Raw genomic sequence first — 16,327 nt, forward strand, 5'->3', positions numbered from 1 at the left:
ATCTGGTTCATTTTACGAGAGGAGCCAGAGGTTTGGTAAATAAGGCTTGAAGATCAACTTTTGGGTTTAATGTTTTCATGCTCCGGTTTCAAAAGTTTTTTTCTACTCTTGACTAAGTCTTATGCAACGCTAAGCCAGCCTTCTATGATTGGTCAAATTTTAATTTACAGGTGCTTAACAAATGCACATTCAGAAATGTAAACAAAGTACCGGTATTATCATTGTCAGTGTTCTGTATTATTGCCTCATACAGGCTCTTCCTCTCACCTCACGGTCTCTCTTTTAGTTAACACTGAAATAATCATGTGTAAAGTGTTCAAACGTCCATGGAAAGGGGGTGTTGTTGGAGATAAATCCGGCTCCGGTCTCTCCCCTTCCTTTGTCTGGCTCTTCAGCTCTTGCACACCTGGTCTTATCCACCAAGGGTGGGGTCTCTAGGCCACAGTGATGTGTCTGTGTGCCTATTGCGTTATCTTTCAGTTGGAATGGGACTGAAAGTTTATGACCCTCAGTTCAAGACTTGCAGAGCAAAAGATCAGTGGGCTGCAAAAGAGGGACTGAAACCAGATTCAGGAAGCGTCCCTAACAATCAATTTTGCTACCAACACATTTAGGAGAGCTGGATTATAACGGAATGTACCAGAACATCTTATGTTATAGAACAGAGTATTGCAAAACAACCTAATGCATGACCAACACTTAGGGTTTTAGGTGCATCAAGGGGCGGTAACCCACGAACACCCTGGTGGACGCCGGTGGTCAGGGAAGCCATCCGACTGAAGAAGGAGTCTTTCCGGGATGTGTTGTCTCGGAGGACTCCGGAGGCAGTTGCAGGGCACCGACGGGCCCGAAGGGCTGCATTCTCTGCCGTGACAGAGGCAAAGCAGCGGCTGTGGGAGAAGTTCGGAGAAGACATGGAGAAGGACTTTCGATCGGCACCAAGGTGCTTCTGGAAAACGGTTCGCCACCTCAGGAGGGGAAAGCGAGGAATCATCCAAGCTGTATACAGTGATGGGACGTTGTTGACCTCAACCGGGGAGGTAATAGAGCGGTGGAAGGAGCACTTTGAGAAACTCCTAAATCCAGCTGACACGCCCTCTGTGGTAGAGGCAGAGCTGGAAGATGATGGGGGATTGTCGTCAATTTCCCTGGTGGAAGTCGCTGAAGTAGTTAAACAACTCCACAGCGGCAAAGCCCCAGGGATTGATGAGATCCATCCAGAAATGGTTCCCCTCTTCAAAAAGGGGGACCAGAGGGTGTGTGCCGATTACAGGGGTATCACACTTCTCAGCCTCCCGGGTAAAGTCTACTCCAAGGTGCTGGAAAGGAGGGTTTGGCCTATAGTCGAAGCTCGGATTGAAGAGGAACATTGCGGATTCCATCCTCGTCGTGGAGAAACGGATCAGATCTTTACTCTTGCAAGGATCTTGGAGGGGGCCTGGGAGTATGCCCAACCAGTCTACATGTGTTTTGTGGATCTGGAGAAGGCGTATGACCCCGGGAGAAATTGTGGGAGGTGCTGCGGGAGTATGGGGTGAGGGGGTCCCTTCTCAGGGCCATCCAATCTCTGTATGACCAAACCGAGAGCTGGGTCAGGGTTCTCGGCAGTAAGTCGGACTCGTTCCAGGTGAGGGTTGGCCTCCCCCAGGGCTGCGCTTTGTCACCAATCCTGTTTGTAATATTTATGGACAGGATATCGAGGCGTAGTCGGGGCGGAGAGGGGTTGCAGTTCGGTGGGCTCGGGATCTCATCGCTGCTTTTTGCAGATGATGTGGTCCTGATGGCATCATCGGTCTGTGACCTTCAGCACTCACTAGATCAGTTCGCAGCCGAGTGTGAAGCGGCTGGGATGAGGATCAGCACCTCTAAATCTGAGGCCATGGTTCTCCGCAGAAAACCGATGGAGTGCTTTCTTCGGGTAGGGAGCGAGTCCTTACCCCAAGTGAAGGAGTTTAAGTACCTTGGGGTCTTGTTCGCGAGTGAGGGGACCATGGACCTTGAGATTGGTCGGAGAATCGGAGCAGCTGGTGCGGTATTACATTCCGTTTATCACACCGTTGTGACGAAAAGAGAGCTGAGCCAGAAGGCAAAGCTCTCGCTCTACCGGGCAATTTTCGTTCCTACCCTCACCTATGGTCATGAAGGCTGGGTCATGACCGAAAGAACGAGATCCAGGGTACAAGCGGCCGAAATGGGTTTCCTCAGGAGGGTGGCTGGCGTCTCCCTTAGAGATAGGGTGAGAAGCTCAGTCGTCCGAGAGGAGCTCGGAGTAGAGCCGCTGCTCCTTCACCTCGAAAGGAGCCAGTTGAGGTCGTTCGGGCATCTGGTAAGGATGCCTCCTGGGCGCCTCCCTAGGGAGGTGTTTCAGGCACGTCCAGCTGGGAGGAGGCCTCGGGGAAGACCCAGGACTAGGTGGAGAGATTATATCTTCAACCTGGCCTGGGAACGCCTCGGGATCCCCCAGTCGGTGCTTGTTGATGTGGCTCGGGAAAGGGAAGATGGGGTCCCTCACTGGAGCTGCTGCCCCCGCGACCCGATATCGAATAAGCGGATGAAGATGGATGGATGGATGGAAAAACCTAAATTACCCACAAGGGTCACATGACATTTGAACAGGAGCTGTTTCACATCAAACATCCTTCTTATACTACTGCATTGGTCTAGTGAGGATACACAATCCTGAGTGTGATCAGGTAAATAAGAATGCTGCCACTGTACAGATTGGGCTGGAGGCAGAGGGATAAGAAATGTGTAGATTATTTTTTTTACTAAAAATATGTACAGCATGTGACATGCCATACAATAATATAATACCTTACACATATATGAAAATATTTCCAACTAAAAAGTTTCTTTCTAATTTTTAATTAAATGACAATCAATAGATATTTTCACTTCTCAGACATTTTGTAACTGAAATGATGTAAGTACATATTCGTCACCTTGCATAGCCTAATACTTGATGTTATTTTGAGTGCTGTAATCCTCACTAATCCTCCCCTGGTTGACCTAGTTTCTCATTGGTGCTAACAACATCAATCAATCAACATTTATTTATAAAGCACTTTACAATAACCAGTAGGGGTCTAGAACCAAAACAACATCATACAATAAATAGAATGAGAGTAAGGGTTAAGAGTAAAATCAGAAAAGGTTACATAGAAACAGAAGGGGGAGAGGGGAAAAGTTCCACCACTACTACATATTAAAAGCCATTCTAAACAAATCACTTATTTTATTATTTTGAGTTTGGATCCAAAAAGAGCAACATCTGTAATAGTGTGGATATCAGGAGGGGGGACCGTTTATACCTGAACCTTGGGACTTCTGAAGCCAGTTGGTTTGAAGACTGCAATGACCGGTTGTGCTCCAGCAGGGTTAACATCTCGGACATTGGGCTCTTATTGTCATGAAATGATGAGATCATCATGAAATGATGATATACCAAACAAAACTAGTCTCCTAAAGCGTTGAAAACTGACCATCATATCTCCATATGTTGCAGCCTTTTCCAAGGCACTGACAAGGATAAATAAAAGTAATAGTGATAGTTGTAGCTGACAATAAGAGAGCAGAGAACAATGCAATACAATCTCTGGAACAAGACCAGCTGAGTGCATTAAGATTATGAATATTTTCCATTATGGAAATAAGGTTTTGTCACATGGGATCTAAAGATGATGAGGTCTGTGGTTGGCTTCTGTCCACATAACACTCCGGAGGAATTCATCTTGTGATCTACTTGGTAGATTACCATCAGAATTTAATGTGTATATTATTTGGAACCTGAGGATTTTTACTAACTCTGTAACTGATATAGTTTGATAAAGCCAATCTACACTTGACCATCACTTTTGTCAATTACATGTAAAAATTGCCTCATTTTAATAGAATAATTTGTGTATTTTCCCCTTATGTCAATACCAAGCACAATATATCCGTGTTTGAGCAATATTTTCAACAATAAAAAAGCTATATCTAGGAAATGACGTAGCCTTTTGTTTTAAAAAATGTGTATTGTTATGTTATCACTTCAGTGTCTTTAAGAGAAGTCTGATTGACAGAAGTCATCTTCAGATGCGAAACCAGATTCTGGGTGAGTCAGTTTAACACAGCACAAACCCATCTGGAATAGAGGATGGTGACCCGACCCGAGGCTGACGGGACCCGACGGTACCCGTCCGTTGACATTTCCAAATGCCTTCTTAAAGTTGCTTCATAAAAGCAAGCTTTTCCACACAAACAAACATGTCATCATATGTCATTAGTATGAGAAAAAAATGAGATTTGAACTCGACACAATTATCTTAATGCCTGCTGGGTTCGGGTCAGATTCGGTTACTGTTCTGTTGGACGTGGGTCGGACTCAGACAGAAAAAGTGAGAAGCAGAATCATGACTCCACCCTTCCAACTCCCAGAGTTATCCTTCCCGTCCAGATCCAATGCTACCACATTTTTAAATTACTAGTAGTATTAGTCCTTTTGATGCCTTATCCCTGTTTTGTCTGGTAAATGTAGCTAACTGTAAAGACGGCTAAAAGCGAAGGGGGGGGGATACCTGATGCTAACAGAGATGTAACGTCATGAATGCCTGCTGCTCGGGTGCCTGGGTTTCTCTTCGACAGTTCAGTAAACTGCCAGTGTTTGGTCTGGCTTTTAATACGTAGCAGTGGTGTGACAATTTCATTCTTTTGTGTCTTTGCAACCTTTTCAGATTTTACTGTTTTACTGTTTACTGTTCTCTCTTTCTATTGTATGATGTGATTTTACTCATTCTGTTAAGGACTTTGTGTCCCCGGGGCTGTAATGATAGTGGATGGCTGCTAGCTGGTAGGGGGCTGACTGTGGATGTGTCCCCGGGGCTGTAATGATAGTGGATGGGTGCTAGCTGGCTGGGGGCTGACTGTGGATGGGTCCACAGGGGCTGTAATGATAGTGGATGGCTGCTAGCTGGTTGGGGGCTGACTGTGGATGAGTCCCGGGGTCAGCTCTCATCTCGATGGATGCCTTGCAGCACCAGAGACTGAGGCAGAAGACAGTAGTGTGCTAGCTAACTAAATTACCATTAGATTAGTCATCTATCTATACAGTTAACACCACTGATGAATTTGTGTGTTAACCCAGAGTTGTTAACCATGGTCAAAACCATCATAATAAAAATAACTGAGCATGTTAAAAGGTGTTGTAATCTTACGTTACCCACCAAGAATTAGCTAACATTACAGACCTAGCGATAGCTACTTGCTTGTCAACAAGCAACTTTACAGTAGGCCCCAAAGCACTTTCCCTCTTTGTTCCCCCTACAGGTTGGGAGGGGAATTGTCCATTACTGTTACCATTATTCTTATGTCTTGTTCCAACAAGTTAATCAACCACTGAAACAATTTTGGAAACATTATTTTAAGGTACAATAGAATCTTTGGTGTTGGATCGATCGATATTGAAATCAATCAATATCAATAAATAAGGTCTCTGTTGTAAAATTTCATTGCAAAGTGGGATGTAATCAATGACAAAACAGTGCCATGCTACTGTAATGATTTGCATCTTGAAATGAAGTTACTGTACATCCCCTTAATTAAATTCAAATACACTGTTAAATGTATACTAGAGTGGGGGTATTTTTGTTCTCAGTTGCATGAAAATGTAAAAGAACTCCTTGAGTAAATCATGAAAATAAAAGGACTCCAAAAACTGGAGCAACCCCTAAGTAATGTGGGGAGGAAGAATAACCAAACGCCCCCAACAAACTGGGTATGTTTGCTAGGAGTGATAGGTTCAGAGCCTATAATAGATGCCAAATTTCATCTCTGCAAATATTTTCCATTTACGCAATAATCCTTTCCACATGATCTGGAAGACAAAAAACAGCCAGGGTTGTTAAACCAGGCGGCTGGCCACAGGGCAAACTGCCTCATTTCTTTAAAAATCTTTTATTAGGATAAACCCTTGAGATGTACCATCTCGTTGTCAAGGGAGTCCTGGACAAGATACCACACAAACAACAAAAATATTGCACATATACAAACTAGATAATCAAAACAAAACATACAAAATACTAAAACAATAACAAAAAACACACAGAACCTAAAATCATAACAGAATAAGTAATAGGTCATAACATGATCATTCAGAATATAACCAAACTTTACTATAAAATGTCAGTGAGATTAAGTGGTTCAGGAAAGAGAGAAGAGTGAGGAATAAGATAAATTAGAAGGGTGTTAGAGTCTACACGTACAGGTAGTATGAAAGAGATGACATTAGGGTGTTAAAGATTACATGTACAAGTAGTATGAAAGAGATAACATTAGGGTGTTAAAGATTACATGTACAGGTAGTATGAAAGAGATAACATTAGGGTGTTAAAGATTACATGTACAGGTAGAATGAAAGAGATAACATTAGGGTGTTAAAGTCTACATGTACAAGTAGTATGAAAGAGATAACATTAGGGTGTTAAAGTCTACATGTACAAGTAGTATGAAAGAGATAACATTAGGGTGTTAAAGATTACATGTACAGGTAGAATGAAATAGATAACATTAGGGTGTTAGAGTCTACATGTACAGTTATTAGAGTTAGGGTAACCCTAACCCAACCCTAAATTAGGGTTAGGCACTTGTAGGGAAGTCAAGATGTATAGAGCTGAACGTGTATTTGCTGGTATTACTATGACTAATCAGGCCTCCAAACATGTGAGCAACCATGTGTCCTAGCCTTGCTGCGTTTTCACTGATTCCAAGAAGACAATGTCTCATGCTGTCATCTTGCCCCGAGAGGTTTTGATGTTTATCCTTTTTATCCTTCTTGGCCATGGCTTGCCACATGGATCATGGCTTATCCAGCTCTCTAGGGAGAAGGCCATCATCTGACGCACACTACAACACACACACAACTTCTTTATGGCAGTATTGTGATTGTGTAAAAGGGGCTTGGGAGTCACTGTGATTTGCTGCAACAAGGCCGGCTACACACTGGCTGCAACGTGCGAGCGAGGCGCTTCTGTTGCGTGCCAGCTGTGTGGTGGCTGCTTGGATTATTCTATGTCCCACACACCAGAAACGTGTGTGACGCGGCGCTGCTGCTGCATGGTTACGAACAGGGAAGGCTATCTCGGGACACAGCGTCGACAGATTCAAACTCTGTAAAATGGGTGAAGTTAATATATTGGCTACTGATTTGTTTAAAGAAACGTTGGCGGTATTGACGGCAAAATAAGTTACAGAATAATTAGTTCTGTATGACAGGTGCAATATTGGAAAATTTAGTTTTTCTTATTTTTTTAAATTTCTAAATCTTCATTACTGTCAAAACCTAGAGACTTTCAAACATCAACAGGTCATTTATTAATATGTATTTGTGTCAAAATGACATATAAACATTTTTTCCTATTCTGTTTTGCCTGGAAACACCTCCAATTTGCTCGCATGCCGCATGAAAAATAGGCGTCTGTTGTATTTCTATCAGGCACGTGTTTTCAGCGTGTGAGAAGTGCGTTTCACACTGGCATTGTGTAATATTTGACCTGTTACCATGGGAGCCCAAATAAAAACAGACACGCCACGCAGCTGACACGCCCACGTGGCAATTCCACTGTGTAGCCGGCCTTAGAGGTAGCTACGCTCAGGCCTTGTTCTGAACTCATTAACACTTGTTGTGGGTAAAGGGTATTCCCAACTGAAAGGATAAGGTTGTTACAAGTCCCATGAAAAAAACCATAGCTACCACAGCATTCACACTTTAAGGTGCAGTAAGCAAATTCAGAAAATATCTCCTCACGGTCAACTAGCTCTCTATTTTCTGTGTATGGTGAAAGAAATACGGTGTTCCTACACAGCCTTGGCTCTGTAAATGGAAAACAAAACACACATGCCACTAGACACTATTCCTGCCAAAGAGGAACAGATGGGGCCCCTTCGTTTTGCAAGCCAACAGGGGGGGCGGGGGGGGGGGAGGCAGCATGTGAATGTTTGCCAGCCAGCCAGAAGTTATCGAAAAGAAGAGAGGGTTGTATTTGTTTGGCAATTGAGTTAAATAAACTTAGCACAACAGGTAATGGAATTTGTGTTGGGTAGATTATTACTCCATGGTAACGAAGAGGCATTTATGGGATGAGCAGCAGCTCAGAGTATGTGGGTTGCCCCCATGAAAAATTTGCCAAATCCTCTCTGCCATTGCCAAACAGGTAATTCTGGTGTTGCTTTTGACAGTAGTTTTGAACTTCTCCCAGGTGCCGCCAATCAGTGATGAGTCCAGATTCTGCCTACGGCAGTTGGGTCATGCAGTCAGAGTGTGGAGAAGACGTAGGGAACGCTCTGCTGATTGCTGCACCAGAGTAACACCTTTTAGTGGAGGCACTGTGATGGTGTGGCATCTCAGTGACTGTGAAAACGAGGCTTGCTCTCCATTTTTCTGGGTCAGTGGTTTGCATAAGTCTTCTCTTTGCTGGATTGTAATTTGTGCAGATCAGAATGGGACTGTATGTTAAATTGCAAGGCATAAGGTTGGTTGGAGAATACTTTAAAAGTATTCTGCAGTATTATAGCTAATAGTGGTCTCAGAGTTTCTGATGGTGTTGAAATGTTCTGGGTATAAGCCCTGTTACGAAGAAGATTGGCCAGATAGTGAATAGGTTTATTCAGCTAACTCCACCAGCAGCTAACTCCGCCAGCAGCTATTTCCGCCAGCAGCTCCACACAACAGCCTCGTCTTCAGCTGTTGATGGCGTCTCAATCAAGTTTTGTTGTAGTGATTGGTTGAAACGAAAACAAATCTGCTGATAACTTCAATAACTTCGGACTTCAAGGCCACAGTGAAAGGTACTCGAGAATCAAGTGTCTCTTTAGTTTTAAGAGCGACACAGACCATCGGTGATCCAGCGACGAGAGTCTCTTCTCAGCTCGCTGAGACTCAGTCTTCTTACTTGCAGTTAGTTGAGAAGCCCTGCCCACTTCCATTCAGTTAAACCAAAAGAAGAAAGTACTAAAGACTACTAAAAGGGCATACTGCTCACCCTAACATCATCTAACAATTTCTTCATTTCTTTTCTCTGTCTACCCTTTCTCTTATTGCAACCAAACGTCCACCCCCACCCATTCCATTCCTCCTCCTTCCTGTGTCATGCTTCTTGTTCTTTTATCTTCTTTCTTCTCATCTCCTTGCATGCTTCTCTTTTTCTCTCCCTGCAGTGACAGGAAAGCCGTTCTTCGTTGTGTCTAGTTTCTCCCACCGCTGGTTGTTTGGCTGGGAAGGTTGTCGCTACTACGGCTGGGCAGGTTTCTTCTTTGGCTGTGGGAGCCTCATCACGATGACCGTGGTCAGTCTGGACCGGTACCTCAAGATCTGCCATCCCAGATACGGTATGTCAGGGTCTCAGGATTATTCCTTGATTCCTCACTAAATATTTGAATTCCATGTACACACATGTGACAATGTATGACAATGTGTATGTTTTTTCTTTATTTCAATAAAAATGACCAACAATAAAGACTTCCTGTTCCGGCAGCATGAAGTGAACACGTCTCAGTCACTCCCTCCTTCGTAGTTTGAACGCTGTACTTCTGACCGTCTCTATAATCAAGACTACACAATGTCCTGAATTGCAATTTATTAAACATATTGCAATTTAAACGCTTAATGTCGAGGAAAGGTTGCGATTTCCAGAGCCAGTATGCCATGTACTCAGTTACGGATCGCACAGAGCTTACCGTGATTGTAAGAGATGTTATTCGAGAGGAGACTGGTATTTGATTTAAAACTGCAGCCGATAAAGCAATCACTAGAATGCTGACAACAAATTATAAAGGACACTGACTGAAATGGAGAAGAAATATGCCAATCTACACTTAGAAAACATCTCATTGAGAGGGAAATGTTTGTGCTTGCCTGGCTGATTACCTGGGAAACTAAACGTGTCATTATGAAACTTGCCGGTGAAGTTTCAGGGGAAGAAAACACAAATCTTTTCCCTGACCTGTTGATGATAAGAGCCGCATTCAAGGACATTTATCTAAAGTTTGGTTTAGATCAGCTAGATTGAAATGCGACCTCCTGCATTCATGCAAGCTGCTAGTTATTCATCGAGAGACCCCGGTGACATTTACTGACACTAAAGAGGCAATGATCTATAATGAGCAGGTAATCAAACCATCGCTCTGGAATCCATAAGTGTGAATGTCTGCATATGGATTTTTTCTTGTGTTCAGACTACTGTAAGCACTGCCAGCCGCTGCTGCTCAATCTTTTTCTCACCATCCTAATTTTTGGCCAGATGGCATAAAGGACTTACATGAGGAACTTGGAGTATGGACAATGTTCAATCAAATCAAACTTCAATACTGATATTGAAGTTTGATGTAATTGAGGTGGAGCTGACTGTATACCATGCATCACCTCTTTCATTGCATTGAGAGGGACATGTACAGGGAGTATACCGTGTTAGGGGGGGAGGTAGGTGTTGGTTGTAAAGGATGTATTGTTTCCTTCATTTTTGTATGTTTTCTGTTATTCATCTGGGGTCTATAAGTATTCATATCATGTTCTTTCTATGCAATGCCGGAATATAAATGTACGAGTTGGAATGTAAAAGAGTTGGGGAGTTATGCTAAAAAGAAGGAAGGCTTGTTGCACATGAACAAAATAAAATAGACATACAGTAGCTTGTTTACAAGAGACTCCCCTCATATCATCTTAAATCAAGGTGGTTGGGAAAAGTGTATCATTTGTCATTTACATCTGATATGAGAGGCTATTCTTATCTGCCAAAATATACCTTTCCCCCTAGAAGAAGCTAAATCTGACCCAAATGGTAGATATACTGTATATGTGTTAGTTTATTCTATTGAGTTCATATAGTCCTAATTATGTTGATTCCAATTTCATAAATCATCTTGTATTATGTTACTCCAGTATGAAATTCCAATATTTTGGGGTGGAGAAAAAAAGAAATGAGTTGAAATGCATTGAAAATTATAAAATTAAACTGGAGAAGCAACAGAATGTAAGTAATGACTAATATTTTATTGCAGTTAGATTAACTTAAGTTGAAGTATAATTCTATTACTGGAATACTCATGCATATGAATTGGCAGTCCTAAAATCTAAATGATCCTATGTAGAAGAAGATGAAACGGCAGGCCAACTGTTAGCTAGGCTGGTCAAAGAATGATCGGAAGACAGAACAATTCTTAAATTCATCATCAATGCAACTGTACCCACCAAAAGCAGCAGAAACAGGGACATAGAACCCCCCCCCCCCCCCGGTTAATTTCCTTCAAACTGTCTGCTTCTTCAAATTGTTTTTCTACAAAACAGTTAATCAAATCAGAAATGGTTATGCATTGTCAACAGCCTAATTGAATTAATCGCTGCATTTTACAGATGCAATTTTAATCAAATCAGGTTTCTATTATTTCTCAACGCTAGTCCATCATTCTTCCTGTCTTTTTTTGTTTACTCTTAGGCACATGGCTAAAACGCCAACATGTCTTCCTGTGCCTGGTCTTTGTCTGGGTGTATGCAGCTTTCTGGGCCACCATGCCTCTGATTGGCTGGGGAAACTACGCCCCGGAGCCCTTCGGGACCTCCTGCACATTGGACTGGTGGCTGGCACAGGCCTCTGTGTCCGGCCAAAGCTTCGTCATGTCCATCCTGTTCTTCTGTCTCATCCTTCCCACAGGCATCATCGTCTTCTCCTATGTTATGATTATCTTCAAAGTCAAGGCCTCTGCAAAGGAGATTTCACACTTTGACGCCCGCATCAGAAACAGCCACACCCTTGAGATAAAACTCACAAAGGTGGGTGAAAGGTTAGAGGAAAGGTGTGGGAAAGACCAAGAGCAAGACAAAGCAAGGCTTCTAAGCAGAGAAAAGAAGATCTGAATAATGCTTTGTATCCTCTCCCAGGTGGCAATGCTGATCTGTGCAGGCTTCTTGATAGCCTGGATCCCTTATGCAGTGGTGTCGGTGGTGTCAGCGTTTGGTGAGCCTGACTCAGTGCCCATCCCTGTGTCCGTCATTCCCACGCTGCTGGCCAAGTCTTCAGCCATGTACAACCCCATCATCTACCAGGTCGTGGACATGAGACGGTACTGCAGGACATCTTCCTGTTTCAAGGTCCTGAAGAAACGCAGGGATTTTAGAACGTCAAGGTAAAACAGAGTGTGTTCTATTTTCTTTGTTCCAGTGAAACTGTTGATGAAGCATAGCATAGCATTAGCTAAAATTATTGCTTAATTTATGCTTCAGGATCACTGGCTCATTCACTGGCGTGACTACCATCTGACTAGATACTGTTTCACATATTATGGTCTCTGGTGAATTCTTCTTGTATTTCTAATTCTGATTGGCTGCGAGGGTGTCCATTAAAAAGCTATACACGACACCTCTTAAACTGTCTGTTTAAGAAAATCTACATTTGTAAATGCAATTTAAAACACTGACTGTAGTCCTTCAGTGCCTCGTCCTCAGAACAAGTCCTTCTGTCCTTCTGAACTGACTTTTGTTTCACAGCGATCCCCTGGCATCCCGTAGGTGCTGTTCAGCCTGCTACTTGAGGCTGCGGCCAACAGTACACATGGCGTTTGATTTGTTCCTGAAAGTCTTTTTGGATTTGGGGACAATGCCATGGCTGGATAGCTAGCTTCTTGAACAGATTATATTTACTCATGGTCAACCGTATTGACTTTAAAACTTGCTGGCACAATGTTAGCTTTCTGACTCGTAGCTGTCTCAGCTAAAGGGTTCTATGAGCTGAGCAGACTAGTTCTCATCATCTCGTCAGAGTTTAACCCTTACTTTATTTGGGTGTGCATCTCAGACTTCTTTCTGTTTCTCTAGTAATAAGCTCATTGTGCATGCTGCCACAGCACGTTGGTATTCATTTAAAGGTTTTATTTATTTTTCAGTTCATTTGTCAGGGACAATACATAGACAAAGGCGCATATTAATAGGCATTGTTACATCTAAAGTGCAACTAATGCAATGTAAATGGGACTTCTAGCCAAAGGCTAATGTGTGGTCCTGGTCCCGGCATAGGCTTAAGGCAATGACCCACATGGTAAAAGACTCTATATAAATAGGCATACATGCTAATAACTCAAACAGAAGAACAGGCAGTCACAGATGCATAAAAACAGTAAAGCAAACATGGACCAGCAGCCACATAGAATTCAAATGGTTAGATTTAATTTTAGAAAAGAAGATTAGAAATATTAACTCCAATCTAAGAATATTGTTATAACAAACTAAAATGTAGAAAGAAAAAGTACATTTGCATGAATTTTACTGTTCAAAATGTTTCCAACTGATGTTTGATGATTGATGTCCTTGCAGGTTCCACACCATTGCGGGCTCGTTAAAGGACAATCCGTCAGCTAACGAAGCTGAAATCGAGATTTGAAACCGACGCTTTAAACTCTGCGTCTACCTCTTCTACTTTGGACAGTAGGCCTTGCTTCCTGCTCTCTGCGCCCTACACTGACCCAATCAAATGATGCCTGTCACCTGCTGTGATACTAGCTACAGCTCACCTTATTGCCAATGGCTCCTGCGTTCCGGCTTGCTGTTACACCCGCGCCTTCCCGCCTTTCCCACAAGGTTTTGCTTTTTCTGTGGATACAGATACATCATGCAAGTGACTTGTTGTTTGACCTTCTCAACTTAGTTTTTAAGTGTTACAGACACACTGTCTTTTAGGGGTGGTACGGCTCATAAAACCCACGGTTCGGTTTGTTTCACGGTTTTAGGGTCACAGTGTTAGGGTCACAGTTCTTGAAGTTATTACTTATTTTCATTTTTGAACACTCCACACATATACTTCAGCATATGATATACTGTATAACAATGTTCCCACACGCAACACTGCCGCCTCCTCCAACTCAGTCTTCCTTACCTGAAGCAGTCGGCTCGGCTCGCCGGCTATCAGTATCTGACAGAAAACTTTTAAACTGACCTTTCAACCAAAAACAGACAGATTCAGCAACCGTCTGGCCTATTTCTCCTTAAAATGTTTTTTCAGAAACACGTTTTGGTGAACTATTTTTGTAAAATACAAGATTGTATTCAGAACAAGACGGCATTAGAGTCTGTTTTGAAATCCGGGATCAGCCCTACCCATGTGACGCGGTCGTCCAATCAGCTGCCATGTGTTGCATTTGTTACGCTCATTCCGCTCGTCATTTCCAGGAAGTGTTTTAACATAAGAGTCAAAAGTGGGCACTACCAAAGTGGTGAGTGCCCATTAGCTGTGGACTGGCGAGCGGTTGGGATGTGTTCATAGACCGTACCACCCCCGCTGTGTTTCCACGCTCCTTTACTGACCCACTCTCGACGGTGTTGTTCACACTAAGGCTCGACGGAGGTTTGAACACTTCACAAGTTTGGCAAGCAAATTCAAGTCAAATCTGGAGCCTTGAGATTTTGTGAATCCAAATCTTACCGAAGCGTACAAATTCCTATAAAAATGTAAAAATATTTTCAAATATTTCTAAAACTGAACTGCAAATTTAAAGGTGCCCTGCTCCGTATATTTTGTTACTCAATGTCATAAGTTCTACCATGGACTCTGCAACATTTTTTTGTGGAAAAAGTGCCTTGGTTACCATGGTTACCTTGTTTCAAGCCATTCTAGCGTGGTATAGTGAACCTGCAGGAAGACTCAGCTCCATTTGGGCCAGTTCTCATTAATATTCACCGAACTAAGCTGCTGACTCTGATTGGCTAACAGCTAGCCAATGATAGCCTGGCTATCATGAATAGTAAGTACAAGCAGCATGAAGTCAGACTGACCTGCTTGTGATTTCTCGTCTTATTTCTTTTCTCTTCTTTCCTTGGTCACACACATATGGACGTGAGGTATTTCACAAACAACCTGGTCTCATAGAATTCTGTGAAATGAACACAGCCCCACAGACTGAACTCCAAATCTGTCGCGGTTTCACAGAATCTGTTCTGGTTCAGGTTCTGTGAAGACTTCTTTGAAATAAATGCAACCCCTTAAGTTAAGGAAAAGGTCATGGGTGGGCTTACGGTTACTAGGTTTAATATTTTTACCCAAAATTAGATGAATCAGATCCCAGGGGAATCCCGGGAAAAACACTGTTTTTATTTTTTCATTTTTTTGCCCAAGTAATGTACGATATCATTATATAACCATGATATAACGATATCATTCAAATATCCGTTTCCAAATGACAAACTGACATTTAAAAAAAAAAAAATTGTATTATTATTTGGGCAAAAGAACACAGTTTATGTCTTCCATAAACACAGTTTGCACTTATCCATTCTGCTGCAGCGCTGATTAGGAAATGTCAGAAACTCCCTTTTACAAACTATTGATAAGGGCTAAAGTAAACCATTGAATGATTCCTAAACCATTCTGTTAAACCAAATCCATTCTGTATGCTGCTGCAAATGGGAATAATCACTCAATGTTAACCCGAATATTTCTTTATTAAGGCACGCCGGCCATGTTCCTCTTTTAAACACATTTAAGTTCAACCAGATAAAAAAAAACAACAACATAGAAATGTAAAACTGTGCCCTGCAAAAAGGCCGGGCCATAGGCTCCTAAAAAAATAAAGGCCTGATCACTCTGCTGTGATATCGGCGTTGGATTGAACTCGTGACGACTTAGACTCCAGATTTCTTTTAGTTTCCAACGCATTCTCCCATGAATGACTTTAGTGAGCCTTTATTACCGTAGCAACATTACAGCACCGCCGCCGGCATCAACGTTACCGTATGACAACAATAGAAGCGCACTCCTTGCGTTTTTTAATTCATTTTATTTCCTGTTTCCCGTCATAATTTTTTCTGGGAAATGGGAAATAGTCTTGATCAGATTTCCTGATTAACAGTTTGTGATTCTTTCACAAAGTTGAGACCAGGCGGTTGGTGGGAAGCGTGTGGCAGGGCACCTTTTAAGCAAAAACATCTACCTGACTTGAGCCATGTCAAAAGCAGATTGAGGTGTAACCGTCAAGCTCAAAGTTGTATTTTTACTTGTTTGTACAGGCTGTTGTATTTTGTACCCCGTACACCTGTGACTGTACAGCTGTGGCTTCTATACAGTTAAATATCTCAAAAAGCACTAAATCACACCAGCTTATGTTTTCATCCGCTGTAAAAGTGCACATGAAAAGAGATTATGTGGCTTTATTCAGTGAAACTGTGCACTTTACTTGCAAAGCCATTCCGCATTGATAACAGTTTGGTGTTACAAACACACACACACACACACACACACACACACACACACACACACACAAACACACATTGGATTGCTGAAGAGACAAGGATAGACACATTTCATTCATCCAA

The 16,327-nt window shown here is 42.4% G+C and overlaps 1 protein-coding gene across 1 annotated transcript in view; it reads left to right on the forward strand.

Annotated features, from left to right (window-relative positions):
* Positions 1 to 14,288, forward strand: part of opn5 (opsin 5) — a 24,868-nt gene extending 10,580 nt beyond the window's left edge. Inside the window, exons 4-7 of the mRNA XM_034899825.1 lie at positions 9,193 to 9,363; positions 11,466 to 11,800; positions 11,909 to 12,153; positions 13,337 to 14,288. Coding sequence (XP_034755716.1) covers positions 9,193 to 9,363; positions 11,466 to 11,800; positions 11,909 to 12,153; positions 13,337 to 13,403 — 818 coding nt within the window. The 3' untranslated portion in view covers positions 13,404 to 14,288. The remainder of the gene's footprint in view (positions 1 to 9,192; positions 9,364 to 11,465; positions 11,801 to 11,908; positions 12,154 to 13,336) is intronic.
* The last annotated feature ends 2,039 nt before the right edge of the window (positions 14,289 to 16,327 follow it).

This window comes from Etheostoma cragini, chromosome 18 (assembly GCF_013103735.1).
Source record: "Etheostoma cragini isolate CJK2018 chromosome 18, CSU_Ecrag_1.0, whole genome shotgun sequence".
In the NCBI taxonomy this organism is placed as follows: Eukaryota; Metazoa; Chordata; class Actinopteri; order Perciformes; family Percidae; genus Etheostoma; species Etheostoma cragini.